Here is an 18997-nt window from a genome sequence, read left to right as displayed (position 1 = left end):
TAGACACAACAATTGTTGTAAAAATTATATTATATGGGATAGTCACTTTTTAAAGTGGTATTTACTTTTTATCCAGTATTTTCAATGCTTAGCAATAGTAGCCACTAGTCTATTAAAAATAATATAAAAAGATTGTGTTACCCTTTCTTCTATCTCTTTCGGGAGAAGAACTGTGCAACTAGAACCTTTCTCATCTGTTGGATTGACGGACGCATCAGAGTTCCTCCTAGAATCATCAAGGGTTAAGCTACTTTTTGCAATGGAAAGACTTGACTGCAGCGATCTCATTTGTTTCTGCCATATTTCTTCTATCTCTTCACAGTTCATGATCTAAAAAGAAATAGAACCCAATTCTTGTGTTTTTTCAGAGTAATAGAAAGCACTACAGTTTATAGGAACAAAACGGTTACTTATAATATTTCCAAGTCTAGTAGTAGTAACTCAGAATTAGCAAGTTTGAGGGATGAGAATGAAAGAAAAAGAAGTAATGGAGGTTTCTACATTTTCAATGTTTAGCGGTAGTAAAAATTAAGGACACTTGGTCCTGAATTTCGAGTTTTGAGTTCAAAAGTTAAGGACACTTGGTCCTAAACTTCGAGTTCCAAGTTCAAAAGTTAAGGACACTTGGTCCTGAACTTAGAATTACAAGTTCAAAAGTTAAGGACACTTGGTCCAAAACTTAGACTAACAAGCTCAAAAGTTAAGGACAATATGTCCTAAACTTACAATTACAAGTTCAAAAATTAAGGACAATAGATCATAAACTTACAATTATAAGTTCAAAAGTTAAGGACAATAGGTCATGAAGTCCTGAACTTAGACTAACAAGCTCAAAAGTTAAGGACAATAGGTTCTGGACTTAGACTAACAAGTTCAAAAGTTAAAGACACTTGGTCCTGAACTTATAGTTACAAGTTCAAAAGTTAAGGACATGTAGTCCTGAAGTTAAGTTCAAAAGCTAAGGACATGTAGTTCTGAAGTCCTGAAGTTAAGTTCAAAAGTTAAGGACATGAGCAGAAGGATCTTTTCGTCCGGACAATTAAAGTTTATTAAAGCAGTGACTAAAAACTAAAGACATTTAAACAGTGGCTTAAAAGTAAATACATGTGTTATTAGTGGTTAATCGTGCACTTCCCCCACAATTGTAGTGCGCATTCCACTTTTGAGAAGGTCATATAACTGGTGCTCCTGATAATTAATTTGTATGTTAAATAATTAAAATTAAAAACATCCTAATAATAAGTTCATTTTTCGCTCTAACAGTTTTATGGGCATACCATTTTTAATAGAAAAAAGAAATACTTTCATCATAGCTTACCGAATATGTCACTGCTTATTTTTATTTTAGCACTTCTATCCAAATATGTACTCTGTTTATTTATAAAATTAACTCCAGCAAATGCTTTTAAGCACTTGCTATTCCAAACCTTCTCGTGAATTGATCAATCATTTTATTGATTGATCAATCACGACAATACATACACCTTCTCTGCCATGTCGGCATTTAGGACAGTGGTGTAGCTAGAAAATTTTCCAAGGGCGTTCAGACTTGAAAGAAGTAAAAAAATCTCCTGACAGAGGGTGTTCAATATATGTCATATATATCTAAAATCTAATATTTTACTTATACACGTAGTATAATTTTTTGTAATATATCGACGAAGGATGGTCAATTGACCCCCTTAGCAAACGGTGGCTTTGCCCCCGGCTTAGGATAATAATAATTCCACTTAAATTATAATTCATAGATAATACGATCCCCACGAGTATTTAACTGAAAATTCTGACTCTAAAGTATACTATTTCCTTCAAAAGTAAGATATGCGTTCTTTAAAACAATTCGGCAAATAACTATGATTATTATTACTCCATCTGTTTCATATTGGATGAGGTCGTTTGACTCGATACGGGGTTTATGAAAAAAAGAAAAAGACTTTAGGAACTTGTGGTCTTAAAAGCTTAAGGCGTAAAAAGTTTGTGGGGTCATGACATTTGTGTGGCTATAAAAACTTCTCATTAAAGATAAATGGGTAAAATGAAAGAGTTTAAAGTTGAATTATTTCCAAATTTAAAAATGTGTCATTTATTTTGGAACAGACTAAAAAGGAAAGTAATATTTTTTTTCCGGATAGCCTAAGTGTTGGGCATGGCCAAATGTAGCTATAGGATAATGAAGATCATTGCTTTATCCAATTAATGTGCAAGCAGTTCGGCGTCCTGCCTACGCCTATATATATAACCCAATAAATATCCGGTCATATAATTATATTAATATAATTTTTTTTACCAAAATCATATAACTATATTTTTTAACACAAAACTCACTAGACTCATATAAGGGGAGCAAACGAACGGGTCAGGTCGAATATGGACGGGTCAAAAACAGTTAATACAAAATGGATAAATTATCTGACCCGATCCTATTTAATATGGATAAAAGGGTTAAACGCCGGATAATATGGATATCCATATTATCCATGCTTCTTCAATATGATCACTTTTGATAGAATTCCTAGTTTTCTAAACTTGGGGAATCCTCAATTTGAGGCTTTATAAATGTAAAAGTTAAACTCATTAGTTATTCATTTTCTAAGTAAATAATATGGTTCTTATTCATATTTGACCAGTTTTTAAAAAGTTCATTATCCAACTCATTTTTTAATGGATAATATGAGCGGATAACTGTTTTCTTTTAACCATTTTGTCACCATTAGACTCATACAAAAGTCATAATTGCCGAAAAACTCAACTTTCTGGGAAAATATATTTTTTACTCCATATTTTCTTGTTTTTTGTTTTCCATCTAATAAATATTGACCCAATTAAAAGGAACGGCCCCAACTGATCGACCCGACCGAAAACCTATATGCAAAAAAATTGTTATACGACTTGGATGAAAAAAGTCATAGTTATATAATCATTTTTCGAAATTTACCCCACTTACCCTTTTTGTATGCATGGAGCTTCAACTTTTTTAGAGTAACTTAAAATCTAAAGTTTTAATTAGCAGATATCTAGATTTAATAGGTTAGTCTAAATTACAACTACCATAAAAGAATCCATTTATGGAAATTAACTCACTATCCATTTATGGATATCGACTCACTAGCAGCAGCTCATATTAACATCGACTTACTATATAAGCTCATTTCCTCATTTAGATAGCGCACTGCAATCTTTTTTTGTCTTGAAACACAATATTCCAACCACTTCTATCTTAAGATGTGTGCATCAAATCTTGTATCATCAGTTTGCAAAAAGATAATCAAACCATATTTTCCTACTCCAACTTCACTTCGTTGTCACAAGTTATCTTATCTTGATCAAATGCTCGGTGGAATTTACGTGCCTTTCGCCTTTTTTTACCCTAAATTGAGCAACACATGGTCAGATAAACCAAATAACGTTATATCTGAACATCTTGAAAATTCCCTTTCAAAAGTTTTATCCCATTATTATCCATTTGCAGGAAAGTTGAATGAAAATGTCTCTGTTGATTGTAATGATCACGGAGTCGAGTTTTTCACTACCAAAATCGATTGTCCAATGTCTAAAATTCTCAATAATCCATATGCTGACAAAGAAGATTTAGTCTATCCGAAAGGAATTCCCTATACGGATTCATATGGTAGTCTTGCTGTGGTTCAACTTAGTCATTTTAATTGTGGAGGAATAGCAGTCAGTGCATGTTTGACACACAAAATTGGAGATGGATATACAATAGCCAACTTTATTCATGATTGGGCTACTATAGCACGTAATCCAAGTTCAAAAATACAAAGTCCTCAATTTAATGCTGCGACTATTTTTCCACCTACAAAAGACATGGTAAATCGACATGAAGTTGTGCCAAAAGGAGAAGAATGTTCATTCAAAAGTTTTGCTTTTTCATCATCTAAATTAGTTGCCCTAAAAACTAGGGTTATAAACAATTCAAACATACAAAATCCAACAACCACTGAGATTGTATCAGCATTCATTTACCAACGTGCAATGGCTACTAAAAAGAAGACTTCAGGTTCGATTTGTCCATCTGTACTTGTCCAGGCTATGAACTTACGACCTCCATTGCCACAAAATTTAATGGGAAATATTGGTTCGTTCTTTTCTATAATAACAACTGAAGAGAAAGAAATGGATCTGCCAAGATTAGTTGGTAAACTACGGGAGGCGAAAGAAGAAGTTCGAAAAAAATATAAGCATGATAAAACAGATGAATTTCTACCTATAACGATTGATCTATTCAGAGAAGCAAATGATAGCTTTTTCAATAATTCCTGGTATGATATCTATAGGTTTAGTAGTATCAATAAGTTCCCTTTTTACAATGTAGACTTTGGACGGGGAAGGCCTGAAAAAGTAAGTATGTCAAGTAATGGCCCAGTTAAAAATATGTTTTTGTTGATGGATAATAAAAGTAGGGATGAAGTGGAAGTATTAAGCTCCATGAAGGAACAAGACATGTCCGCACTCGAGAAGGATGAAGAGCTCCTAGAGTTTGCCTCTCCAAGTAGCTAAGAGTGACAATCAAATACGTGACGGAATATTGTAAATGATAGAGTGGCCTTGCTGTCACGATCTACTAGGATCAACCCCTTTTATCTCCACTTCATCAGAAAAAAAAATCTTTTCTTTCCAATGTTATCATTTTGCAATACAAAAATATGAGGATATTTGTGTGTTTAATCCCTCAAATATCATCGTAATTCTGTATTTTGGTTAAGCATGTTAAACCTTCAGTTAATCGATATGTGTACTTTTTATCCCTTTACTTATGAATCTTTGGAAATTTAATAAATTATTATGTGTTGTACCATCTAGTTACTTATGTGTTATGTTAGTTAAGGGAGCGGCTCCGCTCCATTAGTGCTTGCTCCAGTATTTATCAATGTATATTTTGATTAATAACACGTGTCCATGTGAATCTTCGAAGGATGAGATTGTTTTTGTTAATTCTCTCTTATTATGCTTATATATTCCCGTTGATAGTAATAATTGAAGAAAAAGAAGAAAAAAAAACTAAAATCTGTGGAAGTTGATACCCACAAGCTACATTGTATCTATTAAATTGCTTTTTTATTTCATAGTCGGGTGAATATGTTTATTTATTCAGAAAATGGAGTAATTATTACATATTTTTTGAGCTTGATTTTTGTATAGGGTAAAATTGGTTCATATTAAATGCTCGTATAATAGAGTGACATGTGGAACCAGAGACAGATGGAAAGCGAAATAGGTGAAAGCTAAGACCGGAGGCAACAGTCTCGGCTGGCATCGGGAAGCCCCCAAGGGAATGTTGCTCATGAAGACGAATGAATACCTGTCACCCCATAGCATTCAATGAAGAATATTCTGCATGTTAAATACATAGTCCGTTTATAGAATATGACATCCCTGCCGTTACACATTCTTTAATGGCCCCATAATTATCATTTAAGAAAGGCTTGATCCTAGGACCTTGTTCCCTATGTGACACTATAAATAAGGATTCCATCAACCATTGTAGAGACGACGAATTTTCTGAAAACTTATGCTATATGCTGTTTAGAAGCTCAATAATATTTTATTTTCTTGCTTCTTAATATCGTTATTACTGCCTTCGCAAGCTCCGCCCCGGAACCAAGCTCTCCACTGTCTTATCTCGATTTCAATGCTAAGTCTTACATTGTTATTTAATTTATTTTTTATTTTGGGATCAAATTGATTCGTTTGTCTATAAACCACGTATAAATTTAATTATAGCATTTTACGGGTAAACAATTTTATTTGTCAATATTTTCTTTATATAAGTTTAATTACTTATTATATTGGTACTGTAAAGTACGAAGTATTAATCGACTTTTTTTTTGTTATAACTTACTACTAACAGAAATATAAGCATATAATAATAGAGAATTAACAAAAACAATCTCATCCTTTGAAGATTCACTTGGATACGTGTAGTTAATCTAAACATACATTGATAACCACTGGAGCAAGCACTAATGGAGCGGAGCCGCTCCCGTTAGTTAAATTTGTATTCTTCTAGAAATAGTTTAAATATCATATGTCCTTTATACACATTTTACTTAAATTGAAGGTTAAATGTGCTTACCCAACTATTACAGCGGTAAAAATCAGAACTTACTAATAACAGAAGGATCAAAAGTGCTGTTATTGCTAAATATATGAATTAATAAAATATTATTCTTATTTTTTTTTCTTCTTAAAATCAAGAGAGATTTTTGTTTTTCAAATCCAGCTTTGGTGTAACATTTTTTAATTACTCGAAGGCTTCTTCTTTCATTAGCTCTTTAGTCTTTACCTTCGTGAAAAAGCATAAGAAAAAGTCTTATTTCTACCGGGAAAAGGACACCATAGTATATATTCATTATAATTAGGTTTTGGGATCCCACACTTCACTGTATATATGCCCGAAAAGAAAATAATAGTTAATCCGTTTTAATTTAGATAACACAATTTGCTTATCGAGAATCAAACTGTATGAAGTTTAACCAATATTTTAAAATGTATTTTTTTTATAATATTTACTTGAGAAAATTTGTAATTTATAGTACTTTTCGTATAGTTTTTGAATATTTATATTTTAATTTTTAAAAAATTGAACTGTACTAATCTAATTACCTTCAAAGTTTAGTCAAATTGACTCTCGATAAATGAAAAATGTCATCTAAATTGAAACAGAAGGAGTAACAAATGTAAAAATTTCATCAAGAAGATTTAAAAAATAAAACTAAACAATAAACACGAGAAGAAGCCCCGCGACCCCCTTCCGCCTTCCTTGCTTCCCTCCCAGAAGAGAGAGGATTACTAGGCAGAATAATAGTAAATAATGGCTATAATTGAGAAGAAGATGAAGATTACATAATCCAATTGCAATCATAATATAATACTTTGTATTTCACATCCCTACAAATCTTAACCGTATTGTCCTTAACTTCCTCTGAAAAATTCACTACTAAGTCCACATACCTCTGTAATGTACTAGAATTGAAAGAAGAGATTTAAGGCAAAATCAGTAGTTTTATTACTTTGTTCTATTACATTTTACCACCAACTCATTTACTCCTAAGAATTACAAACGAACAGTAATGGAGTTTGAGTCGCACGTCAATGGTGAAATCATGCAAGAAGGAGAGAAAACGAGACGAGGAAGATGATCAAAAAGAAGAAGAAGAAGAAGAAGAAGAAGAAGAAGAAGAAGAAGGAAAAAGAATCGAGGAGGAAGGAAATAAGGGAATACCAGATTTATAACTGCCAATCCTCCCGTTCAGTTGTGTATCTAATGACCCAACTGAATATAACAATCCACTATAACGGCCCAACTAACCAACTCATCTGGGCTCATTATTTGTTAAAGTTACTTCTAATCTGAACCGTCTAAACTAATCTGAGTAATATCATCTCTTGCTGCCACGTCACCTTCTTATTAATATCATCCATTCCTATCTCAACTTAGTCAATACACTTCAAATCCACAATTTAGCAATAGGGTTTCTAATTCCAGCTGAGTTCAGACATAACAATACCCTCCCGTTCAGAACGACCTTGTCCTAAAGGTCGAAGTTGGCTGACAAAATCGGGAAATTGATTCTTAATATACCCCCAATCCTCCCACGTAGCTTATTTTGAGCTCAAATTAAATCACTGTACCAAAACTTTCACAGCAGCTGCATTATTGATCTTCAACATATGTCTTCATAAGATAGCCACAAGCTGCACCATCACGCGACCATCATCATCACAAAGGGGAGGATGATGCTGAGAAGTGATGTCGGGACCAACCCTCTTCTTCAGTTGTGAGACGTGAAAGATAGGGTGGATCTGAGACTCCGCTAGAAGTTCTAGTTGGTATGCTACTGCTCCTATCTTTTCAAGAATTCTGTAAGGACCATAGTATTTAGCACTCAACTTTAGGTTCCTTCTAATTAGCACCGATGCTTGCTTGTAGGGCTGTAATTTTAGGTAGACCATATCATCTTCATTTAATACCCTTTTAGTTCTGTTCTTGTCTACATAAAATTTCATACGAGTTTGGGCCACTTGTAAATTTTCCTTAAGCTGCTGCAGAATATGTTGTCATTGAGCCATGCATGCACCCACTGAAGTGTGTGTAGAATAAAGCAGGGATCCCAATGGTACTTGAGAAGGGGAAAATCCTTATAGGGCTTCAAATGGGGTAGCTTTAAGGGCTATGTGGTAATTGGTATTGTACCACCATTCAGCTATTGGAAGCCATTTCAACCAGTGTTTAGGATTAGTAAATACCATAGACCTCAAATATGTTTCTAGGCACCTATTAAGCCTCTCAGTTTGGCCATCTATCTGGGGATGGTAGGATGAACATAGTGAGTTTGGTTCCCATGGACTTGAACAACTGTTGCCAAAACTGGCTAGTGAAAATAGGGTCTCTATCTATGACAATAGTTTTTGGCAACCCATGTAGTCTGTGCACCTCCTTAAGGAACAAGTCTGCAATGTCTTTAGCTGTATAAGGATGCTTGAGGGCTATAAAGTGGCCATATTTAGTCAACATGTCCACCACTACTAGGATAGCATTTCTATGAGTAGATGAAGGCGGTCTTCTATATAATCCAAGGCAATGTCATGCCATGGTGTATCAGGAATAGGCAAATGTTGTAGTAGTCAGTTCTAGTACACATTCTCAGTTTTTGTTTTCTGGCAAACACCATATTCGGACACCCATTTGCATGTATCGTTTTTCATACTTGGCTAGTAGAAGACCATACTAATCCTTCTATAAGTACCCTGCTGTCCAAAATGTCCACCTAAAGGGGACTGATACAATTCCTTAAAAATCTTAGCCCTCAACTTAGCTCCTTTTCCTACAAAAATCTTCTAGTTATATCTGATAATGCCTTGATGTAGAGTATAAGCTGGCTTGGTAGTTGGCTCAGTAATCAACTCAGTTACCAATTGTAAGGCTGCAAGATCATGCTCATAGATGTGGGCTATTTCCTGCATCAATGTAGGTTCAGCTACTGACAATGCGTTCAGTGTTAGCTCTTCTTCTTCTTGCCTTCTTGATAAGGCATCGGCCACCCTGTTCTTTGAACCTTTCTTGTACTGCGTTTATAATCCAGCCCCAACAATTTGGTTAACCCTTTTTATTATATTGCAGTAGTAACTCTTTGTTCCAGCAGGTACTTCAAACTGTGACGTTCTATTCTAATTATAAAATGCCCCCCCTGAATGTAATGTCACCATTTATCCACTGTTATTAGGACAACCATGAATTCCTTTTCATAAGTAGATAACCTTATATGTCTAGGAGCCAGTGCCTTGCTGAAGAAGGCCAGGGGTCTTCCTTCTTGCATGAGTACTGCTCCAATACCCTTAGAACATACATCATTTTCTACTATGAATTCCTTAGTAAAATCAGCTAATGCTACGACTAGGGCTGTGGTCATAGCCTTTTTAAGTGCCTAAAGGCCTTATCAGTATCTTCAGCCCATTGAAAGGCATTCTTTTTCAGCAGATCAGTCAAGTTCATGCTAATAATCCTATAAGACTTGACAAACCTTTTATAATACCCAAGTCTACCCAAAAAACTCTCTCAAGGATTTTACTGACTTAGGAATTGGCCAGTTTGCCATAGCTTCAATTTTGGAAGGGTCTGTGGCTACCCCTTTCCTAGTGATAATGTGCCCCAGATATTCCACTTTAGGTTGGCCAAAAGAGAAATTGGATAGTTTGGCAAACATGTGTTTTTCCTTAGTATTTTCAACACTCTTCTGAGATTCTCCACATGGTCAACTATTGATGCACTATACACTAGTATGTCAAAATACCAACACAAACTTCCTCAAATAGGTGCTGAATACATGGTTTATTAGGGATTGAAAAGTAGCAGGTGCATTGGTCAACCCAAAAGGCATGACCTTGAATTCATAGTGCCCCAAATGGGTTCTAAATGTTGTCTTGTATATGTCTGCCTTACCCATTCCGATTTGGTGATAACCTGCTCTAAGGTCAATCTTAGATTATATGCTAGATACATCAAACTCATCCATAAAATCATCCACTAGAGGTATAGAAAATTTATCCTTAATTGTCATATTGTTTAAGGCTCTATAATTAATACAAAATCTCCAACTTCTATCATTCTTTTTAACCAACAGTAGAGGTGAAGAAAATGGGGAATGACTAGGTTGTATAATACCATTATTGAACATATCATTTACTTATTTTTCAATCTCATTCTTCTGAAAGAAGTTATACCTGTAGGGCCTAATACTCACTAGTTTTGCTTCCGCCTTCAGGGGAATGTAATGGTCATGGTTCCTTTGAGGTGGAAGAGTTGTGGGTTCAGCAAACACATCTGGGATCTGCTTTAACAATTTTTTAATGTCTGCAGGCACCTCTTCTCCACTCTTCGCCTCTGCAGTTGTCACAGTAAAGAAGTAAATTTCTTGTCCTTTATTCATGAATTGTTTGACTCCTTTGCTTGACATACCCTGCAACTCTCCTTGGCTGTAAATGCCTTTCAATTCTACTCTCTTCCCCTTATGAGTCACATGTACTTTGTATGCAATGAAGTCTAGTAACCTTCATCCAATCACCCTCAAATATCATGTCATTTCCTCTCAGCCTGATAAGTGTAACTGAGTCTTCAAACTCCACACCTTAAATCCTCCATTTGAGCCTGTGGCAGATGTGTAGGCTTACAAGGTGATTACCATTAGCTACTATCACCCTTATAGGAGCAGCTTCATTAATCACAAATCCCGTCTTTTTGGCAGTTTTCAAATCCAAGAAACTGTGAGTGCTTCCAGAATCTAAGGGGATGGTCATCTGATTCTTCTTAGATTCTCCCCTCAGCTTAATAGTGTTTGGTACCTCAATACCTGATAAAGCATTTAAGCTAATTGCCTCATCCACTATTTCTTCCTCTGTGATTTCTACCATAGCTTCCCCCAGTACATGTTCTTCCTGATGGGTCATCTCTTCCTGCTTTTCAGAAGCACTCATTCCATTAATCAGGTTCTGTTTAAATTGATGACCTGGGAAGTATTTATCTCCGCATATGTAATACAATCCATTGTTTCTTCTATAATCAATCCCACTGTTAGTGGTGTAAGTGTGTGGACCTGCTCCCTGGTTAACTATGCCTTGATTCTGTGTGTTGAGGTGATTAGAAGTTGTGGCAATAGTTCCTTTTCCCCAAGTGGTCTTCCCCTTCCTATTCCAAGAGTCAATTACCTTCTCTTGATGTCTAACCTTTTCAACAGCTTGAATCAATGTGTAGGGGTTCAATATCTCAACTATGTGTCTAATGTCCTCCTTCAGACCTTCTACAAAGAATTCTAGGAAGAACCCTTCAGGAATGGTGGGGTTCCTAATGAGAACCTAAGCCTTCAAATCCTCAAACCTCTATAAGTAGTCGTTGACTGACCCTTTCTATTCAATATTTTTTAATTCCCCAACAAGATTGAATTTTCTATTATCTGCATCTTGAAATCTTTTACAAAGTTCTTCATAGAATTTTTGCCAAATAACACTTCCTTTGCTTAATTGGTAGGAAAAATACCAGGCCTCAGCTCTCCCATTGAGATGAAGAACAAACTCTTCCAAATTCTTCTCTGCAATTGAGATGTGATTGTAGTGGAAATACCTCTCGCACTTTCTCAACCAAGAACAAAGATCTAATCTTGCTGCACTATCAAAGTAAGGAAACTCCACTCTAGAATTGGAGTTGGTATGATGGCTGTGACATAGTTTCTCTACTGTCATGGAGTGAGTAAATTGTTCCATTCGAGGTCTTCTCCCTTGCTCAATAAGAGGTTGAGCATCCGCTGGTATATTACCCAGTATACCTGCTTGACTTGGAAGTAACTTCTCCATTATTAACCCCATCTGCTGCGACAACCCATCCATCTTAGCATCCATGGAATATGCCTTCTTCCCTGCTTCTGCTATGTGGTTATGCAGCTGGGTATCCAATTTAATTATGTTTTCTTCCATGGTTTTGTATCGAGTTTTAATTATTGTCATAATTGTTGTGGGCCAGGAATGAGCTCTGATACCAAATGTAATGTACTAGAATTGAAAAAGAGATTTATGGCAAAATTACTTTGTTTTATTACATTATACTATCAACTCAATTACTTCTAAGAATTACAAACGAACGATAATGAGGCTTGAGTTGCACGTCAATGTTGGAATCCTGTAAGAAGGAGAGAAAACAAGATGAGGAAGATGATTATAAAGAAAAATAAGAAGGAGAGAGAATCGATGAGGAAGGAAATAAGGGAATACCAGATTCATAATTGCCAGTCCTTCCTTTTAGTTGAGTATTTAACGGCTCATCTGAATATAGCAGCCCACTATAACGTCCCAACTAACTAACTCATCTAGGCCCTTTATTTGTTAAAGTTACTTCTAATCTGAACCGTCTAAACTAATCCGAGTAATATCATCTCTTACTGCCACTTCACCTTCTTATTAATACCATCCGTTCCTATCTCAACTTAGTCAATACACTTCAAATCCTCAATTTAACACTAGGGTTTCTAATTCCAGCTGAGTTCCGACATAACAACCTCCTTATTACCCCTGGGACAAATCCGAGCAAATTTTTTTATTGGATAACTCCATAACCTACCAATAGATCTATAAAAGAGAGATGTAATTTAATGTCCAAACAACAAAAGAATGTGGGACTTTTTTAAAATCAATTTCCCAGATTGATTAGGAGTTGTCTTTCATCAACACAAAAGAATTGGTAGGGGTGGGGGTGGGAGGAGCAGATATCCTTGGGCTGAGATGTGTTTGGGTCAAGTTAGGCTAAAATATGGGTCATAGCCCAACCCGCCCAATACTTACCAAGCTTTAATTAATCCATATTAATTTCTTATGAATTATTTTATTATTAAATAAGTCTTTTTTTCTTTTATTGTAGTCATATATAACATATCCAACAAAAAAATTATTTTAAAGTTATTTTAGCAAAATTTCTCATGGCAATTTGGGTTGAAAATCAGTCCAACTTTAGATGAGCTGAAATGAGTTGGATCAAGAAGGGCTAAGTTCAACAAATGGACGGGTCAATAATCAACCCAACCTTGAGCAGGTTAGGCAGGTGTAACGACCCAACCAATCTTTTTGAGTATTGTAGCCCCATTATCCTATTTATTACTTATTCTATGCTCAATTGTTGTTATGTAACTTATAATGGTAGTTGGTTTGGTTCCGGAGATATTTCGGAATGAGTTGGGACACTTGGTCCCAAGGTTGAAGGCTTAAGTTGAAAGAGTTGATCAGATGTTGACTTAAGCATAAATGACTCCGGAATGGAGTTTTAATGGTTTTGATAGCTCCCTATGATAATTTTGGACTTAGGAGTGTGTCTGAATATCGATTTTGAGGTCCATAGAATATTTTGGCTTAAAATGGCAAAAGTTAAAAAATTAGAGGTTTGGAGAGTTGAGAAATATGACTGAGAGTTGACTTTATGGTTACCGTTTCTGGGTGTTTGGTTCCAAAAGTTGGAATAGGTCTGTTGTATCAATTATGATTTGTGTGCAAAATCTGAGGTCAATCGAAGTTGGTTTGATAGGTTTCAACATCGATTGTAGAAGTTGAAAATTCGTTAATTTCATTAGGCTTGAATTGGGGTGAGATTCATGTTTTTGATGCTGTTTGATGTGATTTGAGGCCTCGGCTAATTTCTTATCGTGTTATAGGACGTGTTGGTGTCGTGCCCCCTTTTTCTCGTAAAATCGGGTTTCGACATTTCTGGGACAACTCCTTTCCGTGAGGGTAAGGAATTGGATTTGAAAGAGTCTCCACCTAACGGATTAAGGTGCGTTAGGGTACCTAGATCAATTAACTCATATAACTAGTTCACATCACCAGAGATCGGGTAAGGGCTCGAAATTACCTTGAAGGGAAGGTGTTAGGCACCCCTCGAGGTCCACAACGGTGGGTCCCGACCGAACTTAAATTAAGCGAATTAATCTTAAAAGAGAAGAAAACAATTTCCATAGGTACAATTTTCAACTTATTTTTACACGGGAGTATAGTGGGTGGTCCTAAGTTTTTTTAGCCTATAGGATCATTCCATGCAATGCTTTGCAACTCCTTTAGGTACGGGTTTTACTCATAGCATTAGCGCATGGGCTATCATTTACTTTACTACCCAATTACTATCTTTTAGTTGTTACCTAAGCGTTCTAATAGCTTCTAACTCGCGCCTTGTGCTTGCACTACCCGTCCCTTACCTATGGTCCTGGAGGTATTTAGGACCTCTATGTAGGGTGGTTCTGGAATGACCTATGTTGCTTAAAATGAGAAAATCTAGGCGATTAACAAAATTCAAATAGGACTATCATGTAAGGAGTAAATAAGGGCTCATATTAACCCCCACAAGTAGACAACAAATGCACGCAGTTAAATTAACAGATTTCATTAATTTAGGATCCTATAGACAGGATATCTAGATGAGCAGAAACAAAATGCAAGACAACAGTTTAATCAAGACAGACATCAGGACCTATCAATTTGCCTACTGATTTTATTGATCCTTGAATCTGGGCATTTCAGGTAGTAAGATATCACAGTTTTAGACCCCAGAATCATTAATAACCTTACAGATTTGCCTAAATGATTAACAGAATCCTATAGGCATGGTATCTACAAATGTTAATTACAGATCTATAACATGGTTTCTAAGCGAATTGTTGATTTTAACTCGTAAAGACATGTTTATCCCTTTAGATCCTATAGGCATGATTTCTAATTTGTACAGTTAGTTTAACTCCTATAGATATTATTTCTAAGTTTTGACTTGACTTGAACTCCTATAAACATGATCTCTAAGTTTACAAACTGATTTCACACTATATGCATGATGTCTATTAGTTTAAATCTTATAGACATGATCTCTAGGTTTTGAAACTAATTCTTTTATCTTCTATAGGCATGGTATCTAAGTTGAAGCTGATTTTAATCTATTAATCACATTTGGCAGAAATTTTAAGCAAATTATCAGGAAAGTTTGTTAATTCACACAAATTGAATCCTATATACATGATCACTAATGCATCGTTGAGATTGAAAATATATGTGGATCCTATAAACATGGATTTCTAATGCAGAATTAACAGAAAACCTATAGGTAGTGTCTCTAGTATGCAAAAAAATATGAACAAATAGTCAGGAAACATCCTACAGGCAGGATCTCTACAAGTACAACATTCACAATAAACCTATAGGCAGGATTTCTACACGAGTTTCAAACAAAGATATAGAACCCCCCCAGCTTTTACTAATAAATCCCAGATCTGTTTATTACAGAGATTATTACAGCCTAGAATGAATAAACTACATAACAATATCTATTACACTATAAGGAGCCTCAGCAGACCCAATATAAACCTAAGAACTAGGCCTTCAAACATAGCAACTTTGAAGCATAAGGAGGATCCATCCATCGCACATAAGATTAGGTTCCTAGTGTGTCAAAGTTCCGAAGGGTCTCAGGGACCCCGGGCAATGCTCACACCAGGACCACTCTTAAAGAAATAATTTATAAAAGATTGGAAGACCAGCACCAATGTGTCAGAGTTCAAAGGAGTCTCAAGGACCTTAGGCAGTGCTCATACTGGGAGTGGTAGGAACCTAAATAACTAAGAGTAAAAGTTTGAAAACCAATACATAAAGGGTAAAGGGATAGTTTTTAGAAAATAGCTAATTTTCAGAAGGGTAAGGGTAAGAGGAACATAGTTAGAAACCAATGCATAAAGAACAATAACTGAACCAAAGAACAAACAAAACTCATGTTCAACATATAGTAGAACAAATTTGCATTTTGATTAGGCTAGATGCTAATATTAAACAATCATGGCTTAAACACATAAATAATTAGTAAACAAACATGACACATGAATGAGTTACACATTGGTCACATGTTTCTAGCAAAGTTCAGAACATGAACTGAATTAGGAAGAGTTTCATATTATTGAAGATGACTTAGCTTAACAGTATTACTAAGTGAAATCAGATAGTCACATAGCAATTAGAATCATGCTAGGAATTGAAACAGGTTAATCAGATAATGCATAGAGAAAGGAATTGCAAAGGTTAGAGTATGCCAGTTGAGAAGAAAGAAAGTAAAGATGCAGTAACAGTTAAAAACCAGAACAATTTGGCCTTGGCTTTCAGCCGACCAAATAATAACTACTTAGTACAGAAATCAGAATAGGAACAAGAGAGAAAGCTTAAGTTTCGTAGTGAGAATAGGAGAGAGTTCGAGTGTTTTTCTAAAAGGGAAAGGGGACGGGTTTTTATAACATACAATAGAGTAGAACAAATAAGGTATGAAAATCAATTACACATAAATAAGGTATGAAAATCAATTAATCAATCAATTAAGGTCAGCATGAATCGATTAAGAGGACAAAATCAAATAAGTACCACTTAATTTAAGAAAAATCTCACACGGAATCAATCAGTATCTAAGAATGAGGTTAAATAAAGTAAGAACTAATTCCACAATCAATTAGGAGTCTGAACACAAAATCAGCCAGTAATACGGGTACATAAATAAGGTAAGAAAAAGTAAGAACTTAATAAGGAAATACGGGTACTAAATTCACACCCTAAGTTAGATGAGTAAATCAATTAACACTTAATTGACAGAGTTGAAGGTAAACGGGCAAAAACAGTATAAATAGTCAAATAATTGAAACCCTAAGACATATCATAGAGATGAAACTCAAGTAAAAATTAGTCGAAAAAGTAAAGAAGAAAACCAGAGTTGAAAACATTTAAATGTTTAAACATTTTTTGCAGAAAATCCATTAGAAATAAAAACCCTAGCCTTTTAGGGTAAAATAGAATCGGTTAACAATAATAGTAAAAACAGAAAATCTTAAGGAAAAGATACCAAACAAACTCGAAATCGCTTCAGATCTAAAGAGATCTAAACGGATTCAACCAGAAATAGCTAGGTTCATGGAAATAAACATAAGTGAATCAAATCTGGTTTGAACCAGAGATTTGAAACCTTAAAATACATTCGTACTCACAAGTATTAGGATGAACATAGACGGAATCATCAAAGTATGAGAGACTTTAAACCAAAACGGGTTTGAATCTCTTGAGATTCACTTGCTATTTAAGGCAAATGAATCAAGTACTATCAAGATTGAGTAACCAGTAGAGAGACGAAGCCAAATAACGCAGGAAATCAAGAAGAGATTCCATGAATTAGAGGGAAAAGGGTGACTGCGGGGCTAGGGTTTGAGGGGGTGAGAGAGAGGAGATGAGAGTATCCCAGGATGGAGGGTTGGGGGGAAATGAAATAGGGTTTGGGGTTTTTTGATATATTAAAAGGGGTTGTGGAATTTAGGGCCGTTGATCTTCTGAGATCGACGACCAGGATTAGATATCTAGGTGGTGCGGGTTTAATTAGATGGGTATGGATATTGGTTATTTGGGTTAGGGTATTGGGTATTGGGTTATTCGGCTGACAGGGTATTGGTCTATTAGGTAGGTTCGAAAAAATTAATAAAAGGGCTATGTTTTAAATATCCACTTAAATCAATAAAATAATTTATAAAAATAATTAATAAATAATAAAAATACTGTTTGTATATGAAAAAATTTTAAAATAATTACTTAATATTATAAAAATATAAAAAAAATTATTTTCCATGTAAATAATGTAATTATGCATATATGGGCTATTATTGCAAAGTTATTGTAATTATAGCCTAAAAATACAAATATAATTATGTATAAAATAATTAAAGTTTAATATAAATATAAACGATAAGATTCAAGTAATAAATTATTATAAAGTTATTTGTGATGCAATTAGTAATTATTTAGATAATAAAATGCCGGAATAAGTTAATTAAAATCCTTTTAAAATTACAAAAAATTATGGAAAAATACTGGTTGATGCTCATGCATTATTTTGAAAATATATATGCATTTTTAAAAATATATGAGGGAAAAATTAGGTATCAACAGTTGGTATATTTGTTTGAGGTTCCGGGAGCCTCGGGTGGATTTCGGATGGTTAATTGATCAAATTTTGAACATAAGAAATGGCTAAGGAGTTCTGAACTGGTGAGATCACACCTGCAATGGATTTGGTCGCAAGTGCGCGACCGCAGAAGCGAGGTAGTGGTCGTAGGTGCAGTCTAGAAAGAATTGGGCAATGGTCGCATGTGCGAGGTTTTTATCGCACCTGCACTTTTGCAGATGCGTGGGGGCTTGCACATGTGCGAAGAAGCATGGGGCTACTATTTCCGCAGAAGCGGAGACGAGATCGTTGGTGCGACTCCACAGATGTAGAAACCTTTCCGCAGGTGTGAGGGCATGAGGTTGACAGGGGAAACATAGAAACGATGGTTTTGTCGCGCTTGCGGGACCGCAAGTGCGGTTAAGTGGAGCGCAGGTGCGAAAGGCCCTGGGAAAATTATATTTTGAAGGGTTTCTAGGATTTTGTCATTGTTGGACTTTAGAAGCTCGGTTGTGGGCGATTTTTGAGATGGATTTCACATGGTTTCTTGAGGTAAGCTACTTTTGGTCATTTTTATCAAATTATATTGATTACCCACCGAATTCCCACCTAGCTTACATTTTTTCAAGGTGGAACTTTGGAAGTTTTGGGCTAGGGATTACAGAATAAGAATTGGGGATTTGAAAAACTATACAAGTATATATATGAAGCAGTAACAACAACAACAACAACAACAACAACAACAACAACAACAACGACCTAGTATAATCCCACAAGTGGGGTCTGGGGAGGGTAATATGTACGCAGACCTTACCCCTACCCCGAAGGGTAGAGAGGCTGTTTCCAGGAGACCCTCGGCCCAAAAAGCAACAGGAGCCGATATATTAGTACCATAAAAATGCATAATAAAATAACAGCAATACAAGAGATATGAAATACAGAATACGAAATACGAAAAAGATGGCTAGTATAGTAAAACTAGCATGTAAAGCCCTGTATCAA

At 35.3% G+C, this 18997-nt stretch overlaps 1 protein-coding gene across 1 annotated transcript; it reads left to right on the top strand.

Moving 5' to 3' along the window:
- Positions 1-3222: 3222 nt before the first annotated feature.
- LOC107798604 (acylsugar acyltransferase 3-like) lies at positions 3223-4518 on the top strand. Its single transcript, XM_016621623.1, has one exon. It carries the CDS (start codon positions 3223-3225, stop codon positions 4516-4518), a length of 1296 nt encoding a protein of 431 aa, XP_016477109.1.
- The last annotated feature ends 14479 nt before the right edge of the window (positions 4519-18997 follow it).

Source organism: Nicotiana tabacum, chromosome 16, assembly GCF_000715075.1.
Source record: "Nicotiana tabacum cultivar K326 chromosome 16, ASM71507v2, whole genome shotgun sequence".
Taxonomy (NCBI): Eukaryota; Viridiplantae; Streptophyta; class Magnoliopsida; order Solanales; family Solanaceae; genus Nicotiana; species Nicotiana tabacum.
This window is presented reverse-complemented; position numbering and strand designations above follow the sequence as displayed.

Excerpts from the sequence above, each read along its gene's own strand:
- LOC107798604 (XM_016621623.1), top strand. The coding sequence starts at position 3,223 with ATGTGTGCATCAAATCTTGTATCATCAGTTTGCAAAAAGATAATCAAA.